This window comes from Poecilia reticulata, chromosome 13, assembly GCF_904066995.2.
Source record: "Poecilia reticulata chromosome 13, P_reticulata-male-v2, whole genome shotgun sequence".
In the NCBI taxonomy this organism is placed as follows: Eukaryota; Metazoa; Chordata; class Actinopteri; order Cyprinodontiformes; family Poeciliidae; genus Poecilia; species Poecilia reticulata.
Genome location: NC_088842.1, coordinates 19,265,852 through 19,289,536, shown reverse-complemented (window position 1 = coordinate 19,289,536; position 23,685 = coordinate 19,265,852). Strand labels below are relative to the sequence as shown.

Below are 23,685 nucleotides of genomic sequence, written 5' to 3'. Positions count from 1 at the left end.
TATGATGTAAATGTATCCATGACATCATCCACTTATCTAAACAGACTAAATAGATATTAAATGTTTCCTGTATAATAATTTGAGCTTGTACAGTAAATGCAGTTACAATGCAACCAACAAACTGGAAAAAGCTGCATAAATGGAGAGCACAGAAAAGATTTCCCAAACCAATATACTGATCATCATTTGTAATTGCTCATGGAAGTTTTGCATCATATTAAAAAGGCAAAATGACATTTAGGCATCTCCATTCATTTAACCATATAGACGACAGTTTTTAGATTACAAAGTGCAAATCTAATTCTTCTCTAAGGAGCGCACACTCCCACTGGCGCACAGAAACAACTGGCGGATTAAAGCTCTAGTGTGTTGAGAAACTCAAAAGAACTTGAGAACCTTCACAATTATTTAAGGGCAACAGTGTAGTGTGGGTAATTAGCAGTCCCCCTTCTCTGCCACAGGATGGCAGCATAACCTAACTTAATTTTTCAAATTCAGATAAAAGTTTTGACAATGAACTGACTTGAAGACACTAAACAAGGCCCGGTTTAAAGAAACAAAACCAACCACAATAGAAACGATCAGATGGTCAGAAATCTGAGTATTTTAAATCATAGGAGCAGGTTGAACTTGGGATTTGGGCAGCAAACTATGAAGCAGGTGTTACGTCAATCCGCGTTTCCCCATCAGATACGGTTCCCCCTGCGTCGCGTTTCCCCATCAGATACGGTTCCCCCTGCGTCGCGTTTCCCCATCAGATATGGTTCCCCCTGCGTCGCGTTTCCCCATCAGATACGGTTCCCCCTGCGTCGCGTTTCCCCATCAGATACGGTTCCCCCTGCGTCGCGTTTCCCCATCAGATACGGTTCCCCCTGCGTCGCGTTTCCCCATCAGATACGGTTCCCCCTGCGTCGCGTTTCCCCATCAGATACGGTTCCCCCTGCGTCTTCTCGCCGCCCCGCCACACCCACGCGGCACAATACGCGCGTGCTCGTGCTGAGCACTGAGAAAGCACGCGCGTAGGGAACTACGGACACCCTGAAAGCTCAAACAATATGTTTCGGCAAAGTTGTCACTTTCTTCACGTTTTTGCGGGAAACTAATAATAATAACAACAACAACAACAATAATAACAATAACAACAACAACAATAATAATAGTAATAATAATAAATAATAGTGATGATAAATACATATAAGTCATATATATATATATATGTTTAGTTATATATATATATAAATATATATATATATTTATGAAATAAAAACAGGGCAATGTATTTTAATGCTCGATATTAGATCAGATACCGTTCCCGCTATGTTAAAATCACCCATCAGATACCGTTCCCCTTGTTTTACAGTGGGGGAACGATATCTGATGGGCGAAATATGGCCATCAGATAGGGTTCCCCCACTGTAAAACAAGGGGAACGGTATCTGATGGGTAATATTGAGCATTAAAATGCATTGCCTGTTTATTATATATATATATATATATATATATATATATATATATATATATATATACACATTTATAATAAATATAATATATGTGACATATATGTATTTATCATTACTATTATTTTTTTATTATTATTGTTATTAGTATTATTACTATTGGTTTCCCGCAAAAACGTGAAGAAAGTGACAACTTTGCCGAAACATATCGTTTGAACTTTCACGGTGTCCGTAGTTCCCTACGCGCGTGCTTTCTCGGTGCTCATCACGAGCACGCGCGTATTTTGCCGCGTGGGCGGGGCGGAGCGGCAAGAAGACGCAAGGGGAACCGTATCTGATGGGAAAACGCGGATTGACGTAACACCTGTTTGAGTGTATCCATCCCGCTCTGCAGTACTTCAGTGTCACATCTCGCAACACTGTCACTATAATCTGTTCTAACGTCCTGAGTTGGGATCACAACACCGTCCACCGTAATGACTCTATTTTTAGAGTAACATGAAATCAAAGTAATATTTTCAGTCCGCTGAAAGCAACACAGTCAAAGGAAATAAAATATGCTCGTTATTTCTGTGTAAATTATTGATCTAGCTAACGGCTACGCGATAAAAGCAGCTGTAGCGCTGATTGTTTACAATTTATTTAAACGTGTGCGTCTCATCTGGTGGCCAAGTTTCAGTCTTGTTCTGTTGGATGCAGCTTGTGCAAGTCACCGTCTCTGCTGTAACTTCCTAAATTAGGCTGCACAGTATATCACCATGGTAACAGCGGTAGCACACGTTTGGAATGTAGCAACTGATGCTAACGTATTCATACTGTTAGCATTTTCATCGTAATCTGGTATTCGTGCTGCTGGATTAGTGCAGCAGAAATCCACGTGTGAGAGATTACAGTGGCCAGGAGTTTACATGCAGGAGCCAGAGGAGTGGAATAAAAGTGAATTTATTCCACTCTCGGCATATTTACCAGCAATTATGCCTTCTAAGTTAAAGTTAATTTTCTGCCACCTAGGATTTCAAATTGCAATCTTAATCAGCAAACATTTCTTTGCTATTTTCAGGACATAAACATCTGAACCAGCAGCAGATGCTATAATGCACATTTTCTGAGATTATAAAACAAAATCAGATCAATTTTGTGCATAAATGGGGATAATCGTGTCATTCCTTCATTTTCTTTTGAATACAAAACTACAACACCTATCAAAGAACTTACCACCCCTGTTTTTCTCTTCTGTACTACAGTCAGAGGACGAACAGAAACCGGCAGGTCAGAGGTCAAAGAAAACCAGGAACTGGCAGCGGCTTGATTGGTCCAACTCTATAACTAATACGACTGATATGACGGTACAAACAAATATTTAATGCTGCACCCTTTTACAGTGGAGGAGACAAAAAATTATTGTATTCCTTTGTATGAAAATATGAAAATTTAAATGAAAATAAACATCAACTACTATAAGTATTATAGTAAGATGTCTCCCAAAATGTTCTCCTTAGTATAACTGAAACAGGGAAAATGAAGAGAAGATATTTCTGCATACTGTAGATATTCTTTTTTATCTGTCTTCTTTTTAAAACATTTATACAGTACGTAACCGCGCCCTATTTCTCTAACCGTTTCCCTCTGAACTGCACTGAGACTCTTTTCCTGCTTCGTAGTTCAGGTCAGGGATATGAGGAGAAATCTTCACATGTGCTTTGAGTTAAGATTAGTGCATCTGCTCTGTGAATATTCCTTTCATATAAGAAAGATAGATGGGTTTGAAGATGAAGTACTAAAACCCATAAAGCGTCTTAAAAAAAATTCTTTTTTCAGATTTAAAAAAAAAAATTGTCAAGATCTTCTTTGACCCAGCCTTTGTTTGGTTTTGCTTAAGCAGCACAACATGGTAAAAATCTACTAGGACACTTTATAAGACGGCGTCAATAGTAAAAAAAAAAAAAAAAAAAAAAAAGAAGACGGCGATGGTGGCTTGCTTCATATGTGTGTACATTAAAGTGGCATGTTTAATGGTAAGTGTCTCCTCGATCTGGCGGCGAAAAAGCCAGACCAGAGCAAAACGTTGCTGTGTGGGAACGACTGTGAGTCCAGCTGGTTTCGGAGGAGAAACTGAAGGTGCAGCTCACTACTGAAATGTTTGTAGGATTCGTATCACTGGTTCACCCTGCATCTCCACGCCGACGAGCTCTGCTCCTGCAGCCGCCTCATCCTCTTCCCCAGCCACAGCCACCACAGCAAACCGATGACGACACACACCACAGACTCCACGTAGTATCCGTCCATGGTCGTCACACAAACGCCTCCTTCCTTGACGCACAACTGGAGGGGGGGGAAGAAAAAAAAAAAAAGAGGGGTTTAGTTTATAAATAAAAACACACCTTGTGGTTTTCCGCCCTCTCGCATGCCACTCACCCCTGCCTCCAGTGACGAGCTGCAGCTCTGTCCTATGGCCCCCTGGCACTCCTTAGAGGTCAGGGGGTCGACCATCCACAGAGCCACTGTGGAGGGCCAGTTTCCTCCCAGGTTAGTGACCGTGTTCAGCAGCGTCATGTAAGTCCCTCCTATGAGGGGGTCACTCACTTTGGCGTGGAAGGCCATGCAGGCCACATACATGCTGTACAGCGCCACCTAGGGACACCACATTAAAAAACAAGGTGTTTAAGTGATTTACTGTCAGAGGTTTGCGAACGATCATCATCCGGTTTATTTGAGCAGGTTTCAGGAAGTCAGACTGGATTTGATGGTTGTAGTTAAGCAGGGCAACCAGCAGAGACAAACAGAGAAAAACAACAAACCTGATGCAATGCATAGCTGAGCAGGACTATGGCGTAGTAGTAAAGTGGGAATCCTCCTTCTTGTTTCACATGGGGGGTCCACCATACCAGCAGAGCGTACTCAAGCCCGATAAGCAACCTGCGTAACAGAACAGGACTCCGCTAGCTCTTTGCTTACTGCGTACAAACTCAAAGCGAGTCGACTTCTGCGCTTTACGTGAGCGCTTACCGGAATGGAAAGGCTTTATAAAAGACATCAAGGGGTCGGGGCCCCGCCGTGTATCTGCTGATGATCACTGGCAGAAGGATTTGCAGAGGCACCATGGGAACCGCCAGGAGCGCCAGCTGCTCTTTGGGGACTCCAGCCTCCACCAGCTTCAGACCTGTAACAGCATCTGCTGCAGAGAAACCGATCTAATGCAAAAAAAAAAAAAAAAAGATATTTTCACCATGAATTTTCTTCATGATGACAACACCAATCATCTTGCTGTTAGCAGTTCTGTACTTTAGCTGTGAGGAGCAGTGAACAAAAAGTGAAGACTGTGGGCATCTTGATGATGGAGAACAGGAGCCTGTAGGTTTCCGTGACACCCTGAGTCTCTTCTGGGACGTTCCCCCTGCCTCTGCTGTGATCGTTCTCCCTTTTGAGGATGGCCACGAGGGTAGTGGAGACTAGGAATATCACCCCCCAGAAAAATAAAAAATCTGCAACAGAAGAACAAGAGATTGACTTAAATCATCTGCCTAAACCTAGCAGAAATAAGAAAAACAATCGTTTTCAATACATCAGCAGATCTTATACGACATTTGCCCACTCTGCCTTGCAAAGATGCTTCAAACCTTTGCGGTTTTAGACGTATGCTTGGCATAATAACAGAAGTTTGGTTTCTTCAGACCATAATGCATTCACCCACAAGGTTTGGGAATATTGTAGTCAGTCCAGGATGTTTACTGTCAGTCTTCAAACCTCCTTTCTTACTAAATTCCTTCTTCTAAAACCAGAGATCCCAACAGCCTCTTCTGTGTTGCTGTTTTGTCACTAAAATGATGTGCAAGTTTAATAATTTCACCGCTGCAGTGCATTCTTTCCAACTATTGGTACCCGCCTTGCCTGTGCTATGTTAGGTATATATTTCTGTGGAATGGTTAGGTAGTCTGATACATTTGTATGTGCAGATCATTGAGTTAAAAGAAGAGCTGGACAGCTGAGGTTTATTTCAATTCAGTCTGATTTCCAGTAATTGATGAGAGGTTTGTACCAAGAAACACGAAATGTTGAAATGAAGTCAAAGGTGTGTCAAAGAAGTATTAGTGTAAAGGTGTGCCCCCTTTATGCAACCAGATTACTGCAGCTTTTTAAAACAAACAAAAAAAAACCATCCCTAGCAGATTTGTTTGATTTTAATTTGAATGTTACAGGAAAAGTTAAAGTAAAACATTTTAAAATAATTTATGATTATATATATTTTTTACACCACACCTCAGAATTCAACAGTGGTTTGTGTCCATGTACCTGGCAGGGTGACGATGCCAGTGTCTTTGGGCACTATTCTGAGGTACTTGTTGCAAAATTCAGCAGACTCCAGAGCCAGAAAGAGCACGTTCCCCAGGAAGTACCCCGCCGTCTGGCCTACCGAGTTGCAGGTAGACGCATAGCCCACATTTTCTCTAGACAACATGGTGAGGGCCCAGCCATCCACAGCTATATCCTAGTACACAGAAAGAGAGAGAGAGAGAGAAAGAAAGAGAGGGGGGAGAGAGACAGAGAGACAGAGAGAAAGAAGTTTTAAGTTTTGTATTTATAGAATTTTCTTTAGCAAAAGAAAATAATTTTTTTCATTTCATTATTTTTGAAACAAAAGTAGCACATTTTATCTTTCCACTTCATAATTCTATGGAGCTCTACCTTTAAGGTGAAACAATTTATGGAGACATGAAAACTTTTGTAAAGCACTGCATATGTGTGCTTATTAATGGTTACCTGTGTGGCTGCCAGGAAGGCAAGCATGAAGAAGACTGCGGTGAGCGTGCCCACCTTGGGCCCCTCCTCGCTCTGCAGCAGTGAGGTGACTGTTGCCGAAAGATAGAGCATGAACAGCCCCAGCAGGTACTGAGTGGGCACCAGCCACGACTTCCTGCAGAAACACATGACAACAAGCTCAGAGACGAAAACAAAAGCATATATAACAGTATCATCTGTACTTGGGTTTCCATTCTACCTTCTCCCAAACCTGCTGAAGTACAGGGCGTCCACCAGCGGTGCCCAGAAAAGCTTCAAACTGAACGGCCAGAAGACAAAGCTGAAGAAGGCTTGGTCTTTGTAGCTGACACTCTTGCTCTGTAAAATTAGAGGGATGCTGCCAGCCAGTCCCAAGGGAATCCCCTGCAGCACATAGAGGAACAGGAGAAGTGATATATTCCCCAGTTCACCACGGATACCCGGCTGAACCCGGTGACGCCTCCTGTTCTCTGTGTCTGAGCTCCTGATGAGGCCGTCAGCCTCCTCTTCCGTCTCCGGCTCAGGAGAACTCGTTTCCCCTCTGTCCATAGAGCCGATGTGCTCAGACAGGGTGGAGGCACCGGGTACTCTCCTCTGTCGCCCGTTTCTGCGTGTCGTCAAATCTGAGGGCTCCATGATGGAGCAGAGGGCATCAAACCTGCTGTGCCCACAATAAACCTGGAAGAAGAAAATAAAAAGACCCGTAAAACTAGTCTGTTTTTTGAGGCTTCTGGGTAAATCAGCTAATGTCTTCTCCAAATGTGCCATGGTTGGAAAGATAAATGTAAATAAATTATTGAAATCCATTGAAAAAACGGCGGAAAGGAAGAAACACATTCAGAAGCAGGTTTGATTTAAGGTTTGAGAAGAATCATCAAAATGTGCTACATTTTAAAAATGTCAAGGATACATGCATTGATCTCTAACAGGAAGTATAATTATAAGCCAAGTCAGTGAAAAATTAACATGTGAGGTTTGCTGGTTTCACTCTGGTGTCGTTTAAAAATAAACAACATTGTACGCTCACAAACAACCAGAATGAACTCTGAAACAGGCACAAATCATGCACAAAAGAAAAGAAAAAGAAAAGCGGATGGGTTCATGCATACCTGGTGATGACAGCATGCCAAAGCAGAAACAAACACACAAAATTAGAGGAATGAATGAGTCAATCAGCGGCTTGTTTCATAAGATTGTTCGGCTAAAACATGGTAACGTCCTAACAGATAAAATGAACAAAGAGAAATAATTAGACTACCGTTTAACTTAAAAACACATCGGTGGACAAAAACACAGGACAGCCAAGAAGAGCGTTGTGTGCAGCACGGAAATGTGTCCGGGTAACTTTAGCTGACGTGTCTGAAAACGTCACTGCACGAAGTTCCTCTTCAGAAGCAATGAGCAAAAATACGGAAGGTTTTTTACTTTGGAAGGGAACAAATCCAACGCCTGTCTTCCGAGAGGAGGAAAAAAAAGAGAGAAGATAATAATAATAATAATAATAATAATAATAATAATAATAATAATAATAATAATAATAATAATAATAATAATAATAATAATAATAATGTTATGTTTAATGCAAAAACGAAATGGGAAAAATAAAATAAAAATCTAAACGTTTTGTCATTATTTTGATATTGATTGTACTCATTTCTTCTAAATAAAACATCCAGATATATTTTTGCAGACAGAAAAAAAAGACAAATTAAACAGGAAAAACTAAATGCAAATTGACAAACTGCAATAACGTACAATTGGCTCTCATCCATAATAAACAGAGATGCATTGTAAGATAAAAGCAACAACTTTTAATACCAAAATAAAAAGTAACTACAGTAAAACACCATCCAGTTAAATGGAATGGTAAAAATTCAGTTTTACTGGTTTATGAGTTTGTAGTCTCCAGGATGGATTGTCAGACTTTTGAGCATCAACAACCACACTTTTCTTTGTTGTAACAAAATGACCGGTGGAATGTCGCTTGTTTATTCAGCTGGTTAAATCAAAAATACAACAGGAATACATGCAGCAGCAGACATGATCCTGATGAACACTGAACTTCATTACAAAGTTTAGTCTTAAACGAGAGTGATTTTACTTCAATCGCCATCAAATAAAGGCATTTTAAATAGTTTTTCCCCCTTAGCCATGCTCTACTTTTGTTTATTTTATGGCCACAATATTTTTGGATTAAAATGTTTAAATTGCAAGCTAGAACAAATGAAAACACTACACTATTAAAAGAACCCATTCCTTGTATATATTAGAGAAGGCATATTACTTCAGAACTGTTAATTAAAAAAAGATGACTGCACAAATTTTATTCAGGGATAACATTGTTTGAAATTATTATTTTGCTTAATCTAGATAGTGTTTAATCACATTGTGATTAAATACTATTTTGTGATTTAATTCTTAGCTGTCTGCATCTCCTCCTATCTGAGCAGGGGTCATGATGCACCCATGACCCCACATTAAATTAAGATGTAATGAATAACGACATGGTCAGGCTTGTGGGTTGGTTTGAGCCCATGTGAATTTGCTTATCCCATCCGCAAACATGTGACAAGACGGAGGCTTATTTTAATGACACGGCATGTGATGAAAGGACCGGTGTAAAGCTGCCATTACCACCACTTACCGAGATATACTTTGAGATGAAGGGATGCTATCACAACACCATATTTTCACCCCTATTTCACTAGACCTACCATGCTTAAATTATTTCATGTCTGAAGATATCTGTTGCATGTTTACCTGGTGCATCTACCAATCTGCAGGCATTTTTGTCGATGAAATAATTTTGAGAATAGCTGCTAGAACATTTTTTTTAAAGTGCTGTGGATTAAATTTTAAAGACAGATTCAATAAATTCCAACCCACAAATGTTGCTTGAATAATTGAAGGTCTTCAAACATCCATGTTGCAAACAGATTCAATGAATCTGATCCAGCCCTGAACCTCAGAGGTCAGAGTTGAAAACCATTTGACCTTCAGGTGAAACTTTGATACATCCTTCCACTTGGATTTTATACCTATATGAGCTAGTTTAGGGAATGTTTTTTCTCAACATAATCCAATCTGCATTAGCTCTGTGCAAAATATATAACTCTTTTTTCCCCCCCAAAGGTCATATGAGGTAAGATTTCAACTTCCTTCCAGGTAAAACAAAATAGCTGGAATGAAGAGAAACACACCCTCCTGGTTGTCTTTGAAGAAGATGGAAAGGCATTCATCAATGCTTCATTGTACACTGCAAATCTTGCATTTGTTCGATACAAATGCCTCGTTGCATCCTCACGGGCTAAGAGTTGGGATGTTTGAGTCAACTCTTTGAAGAAATTCTGATGAGTAACAACAACAATTAATTTTAAAAAAATACTTTTTGAATTATATAAAAGGATAAAGCATCTGTTGGCTAGCGCCACGGTATTTAAGCTCTGTGTATATACAAACCCACCGTTTATTATTATTGTTTAAAGGTAATTAAAAGGGCCGTCTCCATTTGTTGTTGGCTGATTCTCAACCTCCAACGCAGAGACAGTCCTACCCTTCCCCTTTACTATCTGTTGAATTTCACTTTGCGCTCCACCCATGAGGGGAGAAAGCGGAGCTTCACTAGACCCACAGCACAGTCTGCCTCTCCAGCAGTAGTCGGCGTGCTGATCCAGGAGCTAACCAGCAGCCCTCTTTCAGTGTGAGACCTGGGACAGTGAGGCGAAGGGGAACACTGAACACAGCGGCAGACCCCCATGGCTCTGTGCAACGGAGACAGCAAGGTCAGTGGATAGGTTACTCCGCGCCGCGACTCTAGCACCGAGTGGCCCGGGTGACTTGATGTCGGAAGCCGTAGTACCCGCGGTTTATAGACGGCCTCTGTGTACCTCAAGGGGGGGAAAGTTAGTCAGCATGTTAACAACAGCCCCGCGGAGCTGCGGGTAGTCCGCTGTGTGCCTGTTGCAGTTTCCCCATTTACATGTTGCTCATAACTGCTAACTAGCTACGCGTCATATATCAGACTCATCTGACATGAAGCAAGTCTGTCACATATTTTTCCCACCATTTGCGTCTTCGTCGAGTAGGTGCCTGCAGCTGCTGGCGCGACGTGGGTTTTAGCATAGCTGTGGTAACCGTGCTGCTAACAGGCTAACGCTCCTTACTGTGTGTTCTTCGCTCGCTAGCACGCTACCACTAGCTAGCAAGCGTTAGCCGGGATGAATATGTTAGGACAGTATCGTTAACAGTGTAATAATTACATCATATTTATTTATTTTAGCCGCAGGATCGGCTTCGAAACTAAAACGTTAACTTGCGTCCATCTCGTTTACTTTGCAAGGCTGCTGTCACTCAGTTTGAGCTAAAATAACGTCACTTTAAGTGTCAGTCTGCTAACAATCTGACGAGGCTAGTTTGAGCAAACTTAAAACTGACACTGACTACTACTGCGATGTCAGAGGGTCATCTGGTAAGTACTTTTCCTGAGCATTCTTGGTTACTAAATATTTCTATCCCACCTCTAGGTATTAGAACAGCATATTATGCATTTTAGAAACGACTAAAAATATGCTTTCACTTTTCACGTGGGTCATATTTCTGGTTTTATGCTCTTCATGGGTTTGTTTTGATGTGGTATATTGGTTGACTGGCGCTTCCATTTCTGTAGGTCCTCAACTGATGTGTGTTTGTCACTCAAGCATATGATAAAACAAATGGTGCAAAATACCTCGACATGGACCAAGATCCTAGAGTAAACATGACTCAATATCCTTTTAAATACTTGTAGTCCATGAACCTTTTTTCCTCATCAGCTTATAAAGGGGTATATTTCACTAGAAATTTTAATGTAACACATTAAGACTCTGACTAGATAAATGGTCCAGATGTTACAAAAAGGAGTCATGCTCGGCTAGATTTGCTATTCTCTCATTATCAGAAGATAATGATGATGGATAGAGCAATGCACTGTGGGATGTTTAGTACTTTAGTGTTTCATAAACAAGTTTTTTTGTAATATTGTTTCTGTTTTTGGTAATCTCTATCAACATCTTTCCCTGAAATCCCGGTTTCCCTCATTTAGCTCCAGTTTCACTGGACCAAAATGTCCATTTAGGAAGCTGCTCGAGCTAATAACCCTTGACTAGCTTGAGGTTTCACATGATTTTTCTGAATGGTTGCAGCATGTTTTAAAAGAGTGCCTGTCTGTCTAGATGTTGTGGCTCACATGTTCCTAATCACGTTACGCCTATTTGTGAGTCACATTTTCCGCAAGGAGGTTAAAGATGGAGCGCAGGAAAGTTTTGGAGAGGTTGACTTCACTGTGCCGGCTCTCGTGCAGAACTACCAACTTGGCATTGACACTTGAGTTTTAAGTCTGTGCTTGTGTAACTCGCATGTGTTTCTCTTTTTAAAGATATGAAAACAGATGAGATTTGATCAACATGTTAATGTGTCTGTGAAACTCCATCCACAGCTGGATATCGGCACCTCAGCGCAGAACGGATCTTGCGAGGGGGCGGTTGCCATCCTGGATGCAGGAGCACAATATGGGAAGGTGATCGACAGACGAGTGCGGGAGCTGTTTGTCCGCTCAGAGATCCTCCCTTTAGAGACCCCTGCCTTTGCCCTCAGAGAACAGGGTTACAGGTGAGGACCCTGGGGGGAGGGGAGTGCCTTTATTTTATAATTTTTCTCCCTTTTTGTATGCTTTCTTTAAATTGAAGTGTGAAGGTGTTTTGTGGTTTTGTATTGTCTTTATGGTTTTTCCTGTCTCTCTCTTTTCACTCCTTAGAGCCATCATTATTTCAGGAGGTCCAGCCTCTGTTTATGCAGAAGATGCTCCCTATTTCGACCAGGCCATATTCACCATAGGGAAGCCCGTACTTGGCATCTGCTATGGGATGCAGGTAGCTTTATCTATGCTTCACACTTGAAGCTGCTGTTTGCCTCTTAAGATAAGGAACAGCAATATTTCCTCTACTCTCTGAAATGATTTACTGTATTTCAAGCGCACCATAACTGAGTCGGTGTGTAATTATTAACTCTATGTTTGTTTGCCATAGATGATGAATAAAGTTTTCGGCGGTACAGTCCATAAAAAGAGCGTAAGGGAGGATGGAGTGTTCAACATTGTGCTGGACAACACGTGCTCCCTTTTCAGGTATTGTAGAAACTTTTTATACATTAACTATCTGAAGTATGAAAACGTAATTGTTGCAAAAAAATATTAGTTCAAAGGCTGTTATTATGAAATATGTACTTTTTAAAAATTCATGTAAATTCTCTTGGCTTAAGGACTGCAGCAAACGATTATTTTAGTAATCGATTATTCTGATGATGGACCAATTAAACAGATAAAAAAACTGGCACATTCTGCAGATTTTATATAATATTATAAATATTTTTTAAAAACCTTACTAAACAAATAATTCAAATCCTGTTTTAAATAAACATTTTCTTGCCTAAAAGAAAAAGAACATGGCATTCTATTTACAGTCCAAATTATGCATTTGTAGTAAAAAAAAATTACATTAATGTGAAAATGTTGTTTTCAACAAATAACCTTTTTTGAAGTTTGTATCTTGTAGTTAACAATCAATTACTAAATTAGTTGATAATTGATTCGTCACAATCCAGTTAATCATTCCAGCTTTACTTGCTCTGCAGCACATTTCACTCAACTTTAAATCTAAACTAATCTTAACTACATTGCAGACTTACTTATTTATATAAGTTTAACAATAGGTAATCTTTAGAATCACATTCATTCCTTTACATTTTATTTCTTCTTGAAAGATGCAATTTTTCACACAATTTAAAAAAAAAACATTTGATCAGAAATATGTGTCGACAAATTTTTCCCTCTATGACAAAAAATGTCATATTTATTGTTATTCTAGTCTCCTACCACAAACACTGGGGGTACGCAATAACTATCACCCAACAGACCAGTAAACGCTTCATATCTTCATTTGATGCTTGTGTGTGTGTTTCTTATCAGAGGCCTTCAGAAGGAGGAGCTGGTGCTGCTGACCCACGGTGACAGCGTGGATAAAGTGGCTGATGGCTTTAAAGTGGTGGCTCAGTCAGGGAACATCATCGCTGGTGAGGAGCACTTCAGATGGCCTTTACCCAGCGTTAGCATAATCTGCATTGTTGTCATAAAACCTATAAGCACACATAAACTCCTGTGCATATTTTAAAAACAATATGCAGCGTATTCTTTGCATGTCAGAGTGGTTTTATTCAAAAGGCACATGTTCGGTCATGATTGTTTTTTTTTAAGAGCCCTGTTTTCAATCTAGGGATTGCTAATGAACAGAAGAAGCTGTATGGGACCCAGTTTCACCCTGAGGTCGACCTAACGGAGCGAGGGATGGAGATGCTGCGCAACTTCCTGTTTGAGATTGCGGGTTGCACAAGTAACTTTACCGTGCACAACCGGCAGGAGGTTTGCATCAATGAAATCAGAGAAAAAGTGGGCGCATCTAAAGTTCTGGTGAGTGAAACTGCCTAAAGTTGGAGGGAATAATTTTTTTTTGCTTTGATTTCCTTCTGGAAGAGAATATTTTCTGACTATTGAACTTAGTGTGAAGTGCTGTAGCTGATTAGGAGGCGGGTACAGTTGTGGTAGTTTGAAGATAAGTAGCAAGATTTGAATTCACTCTGTTGAATTAAAGTCATGACTTGGTTCTGCGCTTTAGCGGGAGTTTTAAACTTCTAATTTTTTTCACAGCGCACTAGGTGGTTAAGTCATAATGATTAGTCGCGTAAAATAACATTAAATTGATAAAATATTGACCTTGGTTCAACTCAGAGTAATTTCTTGGTATCCACAGGTGCTTTTGAGCGGTGGAGTCGACTCAACAGTTTGCACTGCTCTCTTGAACAAAGCTCTAAACCAGGAGCAGGTGATAGCAGTTCACATCGACAACGGCTTCATGAGGAAGAGAGAAAGTCTGAGTGTGGAGGAGGCCCTCACCAAGCTGGGCATTAAACTCAAAGGTAAGAAACACGCTTTTAGTTGCTCTGTAGTTTCTACAGAAGTATTTTTATCTGGATCTTCTACTGGAGCAGGGGTGCCCAATACGTTGATCGCGATTGACCGGTCGATTGCGGAAAGGTTTTGAGTCAATCTCTGCAGGTGACAAACTGAACGCCGCCAGGACGCTGAGGCCAGCACGTCCTCTTCTGATAGGCTTATCAAAAATATTCACTAAGATCCAAAACGTTTGTAGCTTCATTAAAAAATAATAATTATAAAAAGTCAATGAAACATGTTAAAATTTATAATCTCAGTAATTATTGTTTCAACAAGGTGTTGCGCAATTCAGTGCGTTTCGGTTCCATTAACAAAAAAAAGAGGAAAAAAGAGGAAAAAAGGCGACTCAAAGACCGACTGACGAGCAGAGCAGGAGTTTAAATTAGCTACTTAACCACCGCTGTGTTCATCCAGCCATCCATTTTCTTTACACCCTTGTCCCTCAGTGGGGTCGGGAGGGTTGCTGGTGCCTATCTCCAGCTAACGTTCCGGGCGAGAGGCGGGGTCACCCTGGACAGGTCCCGCTGTGTTCATGAAAGGCTTATTAATAATCGAGAAATAAATATCAAACCTGGAAACCTGATATCGTAACGGACTGAATGTTGTGTTTTTAATGTAATCTTTGCTCGGCTTGCGGGACGCAGGCGGTTGCCACGGCAACGGGTGTGCTTAAACGACAGAGAGAGAGAGTAAAAAGATAGGAGTGGTTTTGAGTTGATCGTCTTTTCGGATTGTTTTACCTTTGCTGTGGCTCGTTACACCTGCTGTTGTTTCTGAACATTCAATAAACAACAAAATTGGACTAATTACCTCATTCGTTTGTGAGCATACGTCACAACAAACATCAAATAGGACAAATATATTTCATTAAGTTTTAACAAATTCTACCGCGATAATTATGTGAAATGAAATTAATTATATCCCGACTTCAGAAGATTTGCCTTTACCTTTACTGGGCTCTTTGGTTCCTCCTATCATTCTGTAGTTTCTCATACTGAGGTCATCAAACCAAATTTCAGATCTACCATGACTGACTGACACCTGCTGGCGTCAGGTTTGCAACCAGCTTCTGACTGAGAAACCAGTAAGCTGCTCCCAGTGTCAGAATGAGGAAGAAACTACGTTAGGTTTTCTGTCACTTTATTATTTCAGCTATAACTGATGTATATTCGCATATAAAATACGTCAATAGAGTTTAATTTGCAATTTTTATGTCTTTGTGTCATGAGGTAGATCTCAGGCGGCTGGTGAGAGAAAAAGTAGATCTTGCTCTCAAAAAGTTTGGGCACCCCTGTTCTACAGGAAACATTTGAAGATTTTGCTAATCTGTTTTTGCTTTTAAGAAAGGTGGTTAAGTTGTCACATTTATAAGTTGATAAATGTGAAAATTCAGATTTTCAGTCGCATTTAAAAGTGAACCTCGTGTATTTTTTTTTTAAAGAAAATTTGAATGAAAAGACCAAAAAAGTTTTTTTAATATAGAAACATTTGGCAATTGAAAACTATGTAGATGTTCTTGACAGTATATCCTCTTAACAGTTTGTGTTAAGGAGATCCATGTTCCTTTGATGGTGACCTATGAGTTGCACTTTGAATTGAATTACTGGAAACGCCCCAAGTTATTTCTCCATTTAATTTACTGAGTTGTGCATGTGTAATCATTCTATATAAATTAACCGTCAGTGTGTTCGTTTCTGTAGTGGTAAATGCAGCTCACACCTTTTACAACGGAACGACAACTCTTCCAATCTCTGACGAGGACAGAACGCCACGGAAACGCATCAGTAAAACCTTAAACATGACCACCAATCCTGAAGAGAAAAGGAAGATTATTGGAGACACATTTGTCAAAGTGAGCAGCAGCTTTTTTGATCATTCTGTTTGAAACTGTCCTGTACGGTTTTTGCTCTTTTAAAATACTCTTTATTGTCCCACATTTAGGGGAATTTGTGTGTAACAGCAGCAAAGCGACTGGCAGAAATCTAAAAGAATATGTAAAAAAAATAAAATAAAACTAAGAATATGCTGTACTGTATCAATAAAGTGACAACATAAAAATAATGCGTAGTTCTTAAAAATGGCTCCAAGGACAAGGAATGTGAGACAGAGTAAATATTTTTAAAAACTGCGCAGGTGTAATTTTGCGTTAAAAGGAAACAGACTTTTTACAATATGTGGAAAAATAAAACTGTCATACCAGCAGAAATGTTATTTCAATTAGTAAAACTGTGGAAAGAATTGCAGAAATACCAGCAGGAATGCAAAAACGTTGAGTTTTGACTTGCTAACTGATTGCGTCATCGTTGCTTGTTAATGTTATAAGTTCACTATTTGATCCTCTGTGTCACTTCACAGGTGGCTAATGAAGTGCTTGGAGAAATGAACCTCAACCCTGAAGAGGTTTTCTTGGCGCAGGGCACCCTGCGGCCTGATCTCATTGAGAGCGCCTCTCATATTGCCAGCGGAAAGGCAGAGGTCATCAAAACACACCACAACGACACCGAGCTCATCCGCAAACTCAGAGACGAGGTACCTGCTCACACAAACTCCTACTATGACCTAACTTGGACTGTCTGGTGTGTGTTCTTGTTGTCTACTGAATGCAAGTTGGAATTTCAGAAAGTAAATTTGAAAAACAAATTGGTAAAGAATTTGAAACTCAGTATTCCAAAGAATTGCTTCCCTGCTCTCATGCTTAATCAGCACAGTATAAATACAGGTTCTGCTGGATATTTTGCATTTGTAGATACAGTTTGTGGATATTTACTGATTGTGCTTATGAGTTAGTTTGTTTTGCTTTTGCCCTTTCACCTAAATCTACAAATATGTGAAAAACTGTAAAAAAAAAAAAAAAAAAAAATGCTGAATATGTTTTTTTTATTTCTGTCCAGGGAAAAGTAATCGAACCTTTGAAAGATTTTCATAAAGATGAGGTGAGAGCGCTGGGGAGAGAGTTGGGCCTGCCAGAGGAGATCGTCTCTCGACATCCCTTTCCTGGTAAGAAAATATACACATGTGCATTCACTCTCACTATAGTATACAGTTTTTAAATCAATAAAGTCCACACTAACTAAGCATTTTAAGCTTTTCATCTAATGTTGTTCTTTCTCTTTTTTTCAATCATATAAACAAGAACTGCTCACATAAGTGTCAATTCTGGCACCAGTATAAACATGACTGTTTTTTGGGTTTTTTTTTTTTTTACTAAAATCTACCTTGTTTTTTTTTTTTTTCTTTAGGTCCTGGTTTGTCCATCAGAGTGATTTGTGCTGAAGAGCCTTATATTTGTAAGGATTTTGCTGAAACAAACAACATCCTCAAAATTGTCACAGACTTTTCTGCAAGTGTCAAGAAGGTCAGTGAAAAAGTCAGACAATTTTTTTCTTTATGAAAATACGATAGCCATCATTAACTTTTATGCTACACTTTTCTCTAAAGTGTGCATGCTCTGGTTTAAATCAACTAAAGATCTTCTTCAGTTGAACAAGATCATGTCTGATAACTTGAGTCTCTCTTATTATTCTGATCAAGCATCTCAAACTTTGTCTGCAAAAAGGTTGTCTTTGAAATTTGCAGGAACATACTTGGTGTTCGAGTTCATTTCGTACTGCGGAGTCTGATGACAACTCCCTGTTGCTTTCCAGCAGTAACATTATTTCTCACATGAAAGTTTGTAGGAAGAACGAACTGGGGGAAAATGCAACATGGAGACAACATGGTGCTGTAGACAGTTTTGGACACACTGAAAAGTGAAGACCTTTGTGGCTTTTTGTTTTTTTGTTTTTTTTATCTGGCTGCTTTTTAAATAATAATGAGATGCTTCTGGTTGATTAGTCACCCCAGAAATATCACCCTTGTCATCTGGTTTTTCCATTTTGCCCTGAAAATATAGAATTTACCTAAATAAAATGACTAACAACATTTAAGCATCTTCAGTTTGCTGATAAAATCATTTTCTGTTTGTTCAGAGGTGGCTTGTTTTTCTGTTTGTTGGGACAAAGCCAGCTGCATTTCGTCATGTTGAACCTTCTTGTGTTTCCTTGCCATGCAGCCTCATGCCTTGCTCCAGAGAGTCAAGTCGTGCATATCGGATGAAGAGGAGGAAAAGCTCCTGCAGATCACCAGCCTTCATTCACTTAATGCCTTCCTGCTGCCCATCAAAACTGTTGGTGTCCAGGTAAACCAGCATATCAAATATAGTGAAACTCTGGAATCGGGGACCTAAAGTGCTCTACACTTTAGTTTGTCATAATTTTTAATTTTCAGTGAAACACATTGAAGAGTTTTTCTTTACATGAATCAAATATTCCAGTTGTTTTATAACTGTGAGACAAGAAATGTTTCCAAATGACTAGATAATCAGGAGGAATCTGTCCTCTTCAACTAATTACTTTTACAAACTCCCTCTTTGGGGCAATTCCTTATTCCATTCCTTTTGTCCAAACAACTTTTTCTTTTTTTCAAGTTTACGACAATAAATGGTCATTCTCATGTATTTTGGATGATACACTACATTATCATCCAAAAAGATTGCTGTTTTATTTTTAGCATTGTGTCTCCTATAATTCTTGTTCTATCCAAAATCTTAAATGTATGCATATAATATGTCTCTTAAGTTGCTACTCTTCTTTGAGAGACAATAAGACTGCATGTGATTTAAGGTTTTATTGGTTCTAAATATATTTGAACCATTAAAAACGATCTACAGATTAGAGGACCTTGAGACAGAAGCTGTAGAAATATCTTTTACCTGTTGTTCTATCAGCTGTTGCACTTATGAGGAAGAAGTAGCATCGCTTCAGAGACGGAGTTACTCTGACACCGTGTCTGTCTCCAGCGGTTGGCTTTTTGCTGGGCAGGGACGGTAATTTAGACGTTACCCACAAGACACGCCCACACAAAAACCACCACATTTTCTTTCATTACTTTTGTCTTTGAAAATGTGCTCAGAAGAAGTTCTTGTCTTAAGTGTTTGTATCAGCTGGAGATGAATGGCTCTAAATGCTGACAAACATTCCCCAAGTCAGTCAGTGGCAGAGAGTTTGCTGTAGGTGTTGCCCTGTGACTAGAGACCAGAGGTTTAAATTTAACTCAAACCTCAATCTGTGGGCCAGACGGGACACCGTGGCTAAACATAGACGGCTTTCTGCGCCCGGGCTGAAAAGGAAAACAAAACTTTATCCATCTTAAATGTCCATTTATTATACAAATGTCCTGAATTAATTCTGAAGACTTTCGTTCCCATTTATTTGATGGTGTTTTGTCTCGGTTACAGGGAGATTGTCGGTCTTACAGTTATGTGTGCGGTGTAACGAGTAAAGAATCTCCTCACTGGGAATCACTGATGTTCCTGGCCAGACTCATCCCTCGCATGTGCCATACCATCAACAGGTAACGCTAAAAAAAATTTAATAAAATCACCACAACCTCTCTTCAGTCAGCAGAAACATTTAGAGTTCAGTGTTTTTAAAAGACCTAACCTCAACGCTGTGACTCATGTGTTTCTCCAGAGTTGTGTATATTTTTGGGTCCCACGTAAAGGAGCCGCCAACAGACATTACCCCAACTTTCCTGACCACCGGTGTTCTGAGCACGCTCAGACAGGCGGACTTTGTGGCTCATTCTATTCTTAGAGAGTCTGGTAAGTTTTGGTTTCTTTAAAAGTAAAGATTTTTGAGATGTCTGTATATATTTTCTATTTAGTAAAGGAATAGTGTATTGGGTGCCATGAACTAAATCCATCCCTTTTCTTTTAAATGTAAGCAGTAGTATTTTTTAAAAAAAAGCCTTATACTGAGTGTTAACTCGAATGTGTGTAAAATCATTATTCTCATTAAAGGTATTTTTTTTATGATATAAAGGCTAAGCTCAGCATTACGTTTCCTTATTTCATCATAATATAATTATTCATTTTTACTGCTCATTTCTCTCATGCATCCCTCATACATCTTCAAAGGAGATTAAAAACAGATATGTATTCCTCCCTATCAGGCTGTAGCATTAATTAATATTCTCTTTGACAAAATCTATCGTCACCGGTTTTATTATCAGACTGATGCTTTTGATTCTAATCAGAAACATTTGGTTTGCCCTGGATTTTCTTTGTCTTTATTTCAGGTTATTCAGGCAAGATCAGCCAGATGCCGATCATCCTCACTCCCCTGCATTTTGACCGAGACCCCCTGCAGAAGCAGCCTTCCTGCCGGCGCTCCGTCGTGGTCCGCACGTTCATCACCAGCGACTTCATGACGGGCATCGCTGCCATGCCTGGTAGCCATATCCCAGAGGAGGTAAGATGATACGATGCAGTTTGCCACATTATGTACTTTCAAACTAGGGACTATAAACTCTGGATTTTGCAGATTCAGGCTGGTGCCAGCAGTTGTCATCATGAGTAACCTTTAATAAAATGGTAGTGCAGCAGAGTAAAGTGAAAGTCTTTAGTTAGCTCTGACTGACTCTGGAAAATGAAATGTTCCGGATGAAGTGGTGTGTAATATGACATTAGTTCAATCTGTGTGACAATAAACGTCCCTCCACTCCCAAGTTCTGCAAAGTTTAATATCTCAGCAACACAAGTGCCATCATGATGAGCATCTGAAGATGCTACACTCCCCTTCATAAAACGCTGCTGAACACTTTCTGCAAAACCACACAAGTCTGTCTGCTACGTTTACTAGTGAATAAATGTTTATAAAACTTTTAGAGCCTTATTTGATTTATTGGTGCTGTGTGCAGACGTCATTCAGTCGACTGCAAAGATTTTAATTATTTTTGATTTTATCAAAAAGTACATTTCCTGTTTTGCTTAGCAGGAAAAGTACCTCAAAGAAAGTTAAACTTTTCTCTCCAGTCTTAAGATTGTTTTTCTAGAGAGTCTTGAGTATCATCAACATGTTTTTGTAGGAAACATGAGCCAGCACACTGTGTTGTTTTTGGTTAGTTGGTGTTCTCCTTTACACACTCCCAGTTTATTTCTTATTGTTAAATCCTGAACGCCTCCTTTAGCTGAAGCAAGTGAGGCGTCAGTACTTCAGTCCTGGAAATTTCTGGGACTTTTAAGATGTTGATGTGTTCTTGGGAGTAGTTTTAGTTGGCACTCAATTCGCAATTTATGTATAAATGGGTCTCACTATTGTTCCCTGGAGTAAAAAACCTCAGAAAATAGACTTTTAACTATATCCAGAATGATGAATATCTTTTTTTTTTTTAGTTTCTGTTTTTGAATTTCTTGAAATCGAGGCATGATTTGCTGCTCTTTGTAATCCTTTAACTTGCCCAATAGTGTCAGACAAGTGTGACTTTTAGTGATACCGTAATTGTACAGACTAGATTGTAACGGTGCTCCACTGTGACTTGACTCAGTTGACCAAAACTTGTGAGTAACTAGAAAGTCCATGTCGAACGATGGGGGCGAATACATTGTCACATAGGCGCTGTTTCGTTTGAATGGCTTTTTTTTTTTGTGTGCATGTCAAAAGAATCGACGATGACAAAAACGAAACACTCTTATGATGCAACTTGGTTTTGCTCACTCCACCAGGTGGTGCTAAAGATGGTAAATGAGATCAAGAAAATCCCGGGCATCTCCAGAGTGATGTACGACCTGACTTCCAAGCCACCCGGCACCACAGAGTGGGAATAGAGCCACGTCATGACTTCATATCAATAGGACACACATTCACACACACACTCTCCGCAGACACCGGAGGGCCGGTGAGCCGCTCTCTCTCTGTCCTTCCTCTCTCCTCCCCCCTGACCCCTCTTTACCTCCTCTTTCTCTGCGACATTCCCGTGGAAGGCAGACCGTACTGTGACGAAGCCCCTCCGGCTGCACTCCTCGTCACTCCCACGCCTACCTGGTCTTAAGTTGTTTTGTTTTTGTTTTCTTTCTTAAGAAGTAGGGATCCAGTAGTGTTGGTTATGGTTAATACGTTGTCCATTTTTAATTCCTGTACATGTTCTGGCTATTATACAAAGGTAAATCGCTGCTTCCTTTTATGAGCTTAACCTTTAAAGGCAAGCGGTAAGAAGCTGTGATGTTGACTCGATGTTGTGCCTAAAGATTAATTGTGGGGTGGATAAAAAAAATAAAATAAATAAGAGAAGCAAACAGTGTTGTCATGAACAAAAATGCAGTAGTGGGTTGGGGGCGAAAGTCTTCAGCTGTTGCTTTGTATTTCTTTCTTGTAGTACAGAATGTTTTCAGACTATCCTCCGTTTGTACTCTCTCTCTCCCTCTCCGCCTCCATACTGTGTTACAACCGAGGTTGTCTGAATCGGCAGCCTACATGACCAATCAATTTTTAAGCCCTTTTTTTTTTTTTTTGTTGCCAAAAGTAGTATATGCTGTGGTGGTGTTGAATATTGTGGACTCCTCAGATTGTTTGGCTGGAACTGTTGGGTTGTTTCTGCGTCCTTCCTGGACAGCAGTCCACCCAGCAATGGCTTCAGAGAGATGACTCCTGGGAAAGAGGCCAATGCCGTTGGTAACTTTGTACGTGCCTGTTCTGTATTTTCATGTTTCTTTTTTTTGTTTGTTTTGTTTTTTTTTCCTGGTGTGAAATGACTTGGACTCTGTCCAGAGAGGAGAATGCTGTTCTCCTCATGCTGCAGTATGTGTGCTTTTTTTATGAAGAAGATTATAAAGGCAAAAGGACTAATATCAAACCTATAAGTACAGTAGTAAGAGCTTTTAACCACATCGTGTCACTTGCCGTTGTTTGACGATTTGGCTGCTCCTGCATTGTGCAGAGGCACGTTTTTGCACATTTTTCACTCATGAAGCCTCGGTGCTACATCAGCATAAAACATCAAGTAGAAACTTTATCTTAACTGTGTCCCTCTTTAGCGTTGAAGGTCCATTTAAGGGAGTCGGCTCCAGCTCCTGCCTCATTTCACGTCGTCGCGCCTTGTATACACGGCCACTTTCACAACTGTCGATGCGTCATTTCCGGTCTCCCGTCTCGTCATTTAGACCTCAGTGAATACAGTGCTCAGGTTTAACTGAGTTTTTAAAAAGCGTGTAGTCTCCTGTTAGCGATATTTACCCTGGATGTGATGCCTCCATCTGTTTTTGTGCCTCTCATCCTTCTGTTAACTCAACTCTTTGGTGACCTTAACTGCTGTTTGTGATTGTCCTTCTGTTTTGCCTTTGTAAGCGTGTTTCTATGTTACACAATCCCCATAAAACAGCTAAAGTGGATTTTTTAAAAAAATTTCAATAAGATTAAGTTATGCAATATTGTCCTTAATTTTTATTTCCTTCAAGTTTGCTCAGCGATGTTCATTTTTCCTTAGTAACGTGCCTCAAACCAAGCCACTGCATGCAGTTTCAACTATGACATTTGTACAATGGAAAACTGAGCTTTAATAAAGATCTCAATGTTAAAACTTCTACTATTTGTCACT

At 39.9% G+C, this 23,685-nt stretch overlaps 2 protein-coding genes across 4 annotated transcripts; one reads left to right on the top strand and one right to left on the bottom strand.

Annotated features, from left to right (window-relative positions):
- Positions 1 to 3,442: 3,442 nt before the first annotated feature.
- Positions 3,443 to 7,634, bottom strand: slc33a1 (solute carrier family 33 member 1). 2 transcript variants are annotated; one of them, XM_008425308.2, is made up of 9 exons: positions 7,492 to 7,634; positions 6,454 to 6,911; positions 6,216 to 6,369; positions 5,748 to 5,943; positions 4,740 to 4,939; positions 4,464 to 4,648; positions 4,256 to 4,373; positions 3,873 to 4,088; positions 3,443 to 3,779 (listed from the first exon to the last, which is right to left on the bottom strand). In XM_008425308.2, the coding sequence occupies exons 2-9, from the start codon at positions 6,867 to 6,869 to the stop codon at positions 3,612 to 3,614; spliced, it is 1,653 nt and encodes a 550-aa protein (XP_008423530.1). In that variant the 5' UTR covers positions 6,870 to 6,911; positions 7,492 to 7,634; the 3' UTR covers positions 3,443 to 3,611. The 2 variants fall into 2 exon arrangements, with proteins under 2 accessions (XP_008423530.1, XP_008423531.1); XM_008425309.3 differs by having other exon boundaries at positions 7,343 to 7,621.
- Positions 7,635 to 9,702: 2,068 nt separating this feature from the next.
- gmps (guanosine monophosphate synthase) lies at positions 9,703 to 23,671 on the top strand. Of its 2 annotated transcripts, none has more exons than XM_008425310.3 (16): positions 9,703 to 10,015; positions 11,707 to 11,879; positions 12,025 to 12,139; positions 12,296 to 12,393; positions 13,234 to 13,337; positions 13,538 to 13,731; positions 14,072 to 14,237; positions 15,975 to 16,126; positions 16,630 to 16,803; positions 17,166 to 17,271; positions 17,514 to 17,629; positions 18,326 to 18,451; positions 19,550 to 19,665; positions 19,785 to 19,915; positions 20,392 to 20,564; positions 21,818 to 23,671. In XM_008425310.3, the coding sequence occupies exons 1-16, from the start codon at positions 9,989 to 9,991 to the stop codon at positions 21,917 to 21,919; spliced, it is 2,073 nt and encodes a 690-aa protein (XP_008423532.1). In that variant the 5' UTR covers positions 9,703 to 9,988; the 3' UTR covers positions 21,920 to 23,671. The 2 variants fall into 2 exon arrangements, with proteins under 2 accessions (XP_008423532.1, XP_008423533.1); XM_008425311.3 differs by lacking the exon at positions 9,703 to 10,015 and adding an exon at positions 10,113 to 10,701.
- Positions 23,672 to 23,685: the final 14 nt, after the last annotated feature.